The sequence below is a fragment of the Phaethon lepturus genome, unplaced genomic scaffold, assembly GCF_000687285.1.
Source record: "Phaethon lepturus isolate BGI_N335 unplaced genomic scaffold, ASM68728v1 Scaffold31770, whole genome shotgun sequence".
NCBI lineage: Eukaryota > Metazoa > Chordata > Aves > Phaethontiformes > Phaethontidae > Phaethon > Phaethon lepturus.
Window position 1 is genome coordinate 917 of NW_010510307.1, and position 4,346 is coordinate 5,262.

General features: G+C 41.2%; 1 protein-coding gene across 1 annotated transcript; it reads right to left on the reverse strand.

The window, feature by feature from the left end:
* Positions 1-350: 350 nt before the first annotated feature.
* On the reverse strand, positions 351-4,341 carry GLOD4 (glyoxalase domain containing 4; the record flags this gene model as incomplete). Its single annotated transcript, XM_010296638.1, has 8 exons — positions 351-416; positions 1,032-1,118; positions 1,206-1,319; positions 1,571-1,657; positions 1,987-2,123; positions 2,327-2,471; positions 3,286-3,406; positions 4,292-4,341. Coding segments are annotated over 8 exons (807 nt in total), but the record flags the coding sequence as incomplete, so codon positions are not given.
* Between the last annotated feature and the right edge of the window lie 5 nt (positions 4,342-4,346).

Genomic DNA, 4,346 nt, shown 5'->3' on the forward strand with positions numbered 1-4,346 from the left:
GCCAATTAGTTAGAGAATGAGATATTGTAATGAAATCTAGCAACTTCTTTTCAAGTGTAAGAACAACACAGAAATGTGAGGTTTTCCTCTTAACTGATGACACCTGTTTTTGAAGCCGCGTGCTCAACATGCTCCTTACTGCACAGCCTAAATTTTTTTGAAGAACATGCTATTTGCTTATAAGGAGAGAGCAGCACTAAGAGACACAAGCTTAAATCAAAGAAACCAGCCAGCACAGGACATTACAGCACCCTCTTACTGGAAGGGGTAATGCAACACGTTACATAGGATTGGCATTTTTCTCAGACGAAAACCAAGGCATGAACAAGCAGTCCAGTCCTTTTCTCCAGCTAAGCAGAAGCCTTCTTCATTTTCTGCGCAGCAAACCATTTGTCGCTGTTGTCTGCCGCCATGGCCTGCACAAAGAAAAGTGTTAACATGTTCAGAACAGCAGCTGAGTTGCCAGATGCCTGTCTGCTCACGCTCACCAGCCTGGCCCATAAACCCAGACTGATCACAAAGACACGTTCTAGTACGGAAGAAAGCTATTCTGATGGATAAATTTTTTTTTTTACATACTAGTGAGGAAAACAGACACTGAAAACCAATGTTCTTTGCTGCAGCAAACAGATGATCTAGTAATACTAAAGCAAAACAGGACAGTTTAAACACAGCCTTCCCACAGAGCTCATGCTCCATACCAGAGCCCCCCTGCCTCAGGAGGATTTCTGGCTGCGCTGACATTACCACAGCTCACAAACTGTTTTCTGCAGTAACTTACACCAAAGCGTTGTTGAGGTGTCCAGTAAGACACACCACTGCCTGGCTGCCCCAAGAGTGAGGCTGGAAAATTCTAGCCAGGACAATAAGTGAATTTTAAAAAACAAATTGTTTTTTCTTAGCAATAAAGTAGCCTGAGCTAAGAGACTGTACAACTTGCTTCTCAGAAAAACTCCACACGGAACAAAAATTAGATTCTATGAGTGTCTATAATCAGGAAGAAAACGAGTGCGCAAGACAGCATTACTTACATCGTTTAACAGTTTGTCACCATTAGGATCCACCTTGGACAGATCTCTGAATGCTTCATCTCCCACAAAACAGATTTCATGGCCATCCTAAATCAAGTTTAAGAGCAGGTAAGTTAGATAAATGGCAGAGAGAAATTTAAATTGAATTTAATAACTATTTCCAATATTACTCACAGGATCAGCCAAAATAATCACTTGTACTGTGGCTTTGCCAGGTGTGTCCAAGCTAACCAGAGGTGTTAAGATTTTCTGATTCTCCTTTTTCATCAGTGCTTCAATGTTTGGCAACTGAAACAGAAAACAAACAAAAATTAACCCTAGTCAGATGAAGATCAGATGCATTCAGGTTGTCCTCATTTACAGTTCCCCATTACACACTACTAGATTGCATTCCCACTGCGAGAAATATAAACAAAGTATCTGCTCAGTATTATTTTTTTCATATCTGAAATATTTTGCTAATACTAGAAATTAGTATTAGTAATCTCCCACTAGTCAGCTCTGGGTAATGAAAGCGGTAAGGGAAATGCAATCGTTACCTCTTCCTTTGCACAGGAGAATGCAATCCGCCCAAACGCTGTCCCGTGATCCACCGCTCCTCCAACAGTCTTCAACTCCAACTTACACTGAAAGAGGAAAAAAGAAAGCCTGACTTGCAATGATGCTGTTCTCAGTGCCACATTTACTCCAACTTTTCACCAATGCAGATGATTTCAAAATCATCCATACATATGTTTCCCAATAAGTCAGAATTACCAGAGCAAACCACAGCTTTTTTAAAAAAAATGCCGTTAAGTGTATGCAAGCTTTCATTAAAATGCACAGAATTAAGTGCACAGTTGCTTTAATTAAGAGCTTTTTTCCCCCCATTTAAGAGTTTGTTCTCATGAAATGAGAGGTTTCTATGAGACACAACTCTTAAAGATCAGAACTGGGAAGTTTTCTATGGACTAACCTGGTTATCCGCATAGCCTAGCAAAGCCCTTTGTTTTTCCTCATCCTTCTCGTATATTTTCATCCCAAGCAAATCAGACCAGTAGTTAACAGACTTCTGCAGATCGGAGACACCCAAGGTTACCTTTAGCACAGGATCTTGAAGATTGCAATAATTTGAAATTAGTTATAAATATATTGTAGTTTTAAATGCACAGTTTTACATTCTTGAGAAGTAAGGAAGAAATAACAAAAACCATGCTCTTTCATCAAATGCCATCCAGACAAATGCAAAGCCCATTCTAACGTTCCACTTGTAAGTCTCTCTTGAACACCAGTAAGAGCAAGTGTGTATGCTTCACCTTGCTTGAGCTGTTCCTTGTCTTCCAAGTAGAACTTGTATCCCCCTGGGGCTTCAGCTTCAAAAATGCCAGTTGTGACTTCTTTGAGGGGCCACCCCATCTTCTTGGCATTGCTCACAGCCTGGCTGGACACAAGTGTTATGCCCTAGTGACAACAGAACAGCACACACAACTCATAGGGTGGATGCTGCCCAAGTCCTACCTTTCAACAGTCTGCCTCTATAAATGACCAGAAACAAAACAGATTACTTTTTATAACAGATGGACCATATGATCTCCTGAGAGCTGGATATCTTGCTCCTATAAAATAAGCTTAACCTTACTGCGCATCCCACATATATTTAGAATGCATTAATCTACCCTTCTATCACATCAAAGGCAAATGAAAAGTAAAAGGAATTTAAAACTCTGATTCAATGCATTGTCCAGAAGCAGAAAACCCGAGTTCCTGACTGTTCTACCAGGTTAGGTAGACATCTGTGGCTCCAAGCAGCTGTTCCCTGACACCTGCAAACTGGGGGAAGGATATGAGCTCAGGGGAAACAACCAGCAAACACGTTACATGTATTCATAGAAGAAACATGAAAACTTCATTGGCTGTCAGCTGGTAAATAACAAAGAAATAAGTAATAATAAATGAAAGAGTCTTTTCCTACAGCAAGATCCTTCTTAGGTGATCATTCCATGTTAGGTCTGCCAGCAAATACCAGCTGCCCTACACAGAGAGCAACTAAGCTGTAAGGTGCTCAAGGAAGTGTTTCCTGGATCCTAAGTGAGCACAACACTGCGATAGTTTCTGCTGTTCCAACTTGGAAACAACTAGAGAAACAAGACTAAAAAGTTTTTAGGGAATTAAACAGCACAAAAAAGCAACCCATATGCTGAACAGACTCCTAATCATAAAAATAAAAAAGCTTATCTTAAGAAAGATTTTGCTGCTAAGTGTGGTACTTACTTACCAGAAAGTCATTGCCCAGGCGATACTCTCCAATGCCGTAGTTGTAAGTCAATTCTGCAACAAAGTGATTGTCTTCTGGCCCATAGCCCACCATTGTTTTGCTCCATTTTCCATCATAAGGGCTGGAACATCCGTATTTAATTGTCATGAGTATTAGAAATAAACATCAAGAACTGCAAGTACTAGTTTTTCAAGGGACAATTGCGTTTCTAGAACAAGTGGCACAAATAATCCAGTAACCTCCCACCAAGCAGCAGCCAATACCTGTTAAAAATTCTCACTGCAGCTCAGCACACACAGGGGACGGGCATTTCCCCGGTCAATAGTTTTGACCGTGGGCTGCCATCCACAACCACGCAACAAAAACCAATTCTACCTCCTTCTTACCAGCTCACATTTTAAAAGCATAAACTGCTCATTAGCTGGAATTATACGAGCATTTCCTTATTGCAAAAGAGGAAAAGTAAGTGGTTGGGAACCGGATGGTAAAATTTCTTTCATTCATTAAGACAGACAAAAGCCTTTGGGGCTACCAGGAGGGATTTTTAACTCAAGACTGCTAGTGCCTGTAAAAAATGTATTCATAGAAGAAACATGAAAACTTCACTGGCTGTCAGCTAGTAAATAACACAGAAATAAGGAATAATAAATGAAAGAGTCTTTTCCTACAGCAAGATTCTTCTTAGCTAATCATTCCATGTTAGGTCTGCCAGCAAATACCATTTAACTCAAGACTGCCTGTAAAAAAAATAACATCACTGAGTGTAATTCCAGGGAAGTTTGGAAATAATTTGATAAGGTATCAGTCTATAGGTATAATGCTGCAATACTTGTGTTTCAACGTCAACATCATGCCTACAGAAAAAGGGGAACGGTGCATTCCAAGGGAAGCACTTAAGCCCAACACAAACCGGCCTCTCTTTTACTTATCGAATCACGACAGACGGCAGGCCGCGACCGGCAGAGGCGGTTTACGGGAGGCCGGGGAGGGGGCGCGGGGCACTCACCCGTTGCAGCTGGCCTTGCAGCCCTCCTCGAACTCCTCGTGCCTCAGCACCTTAC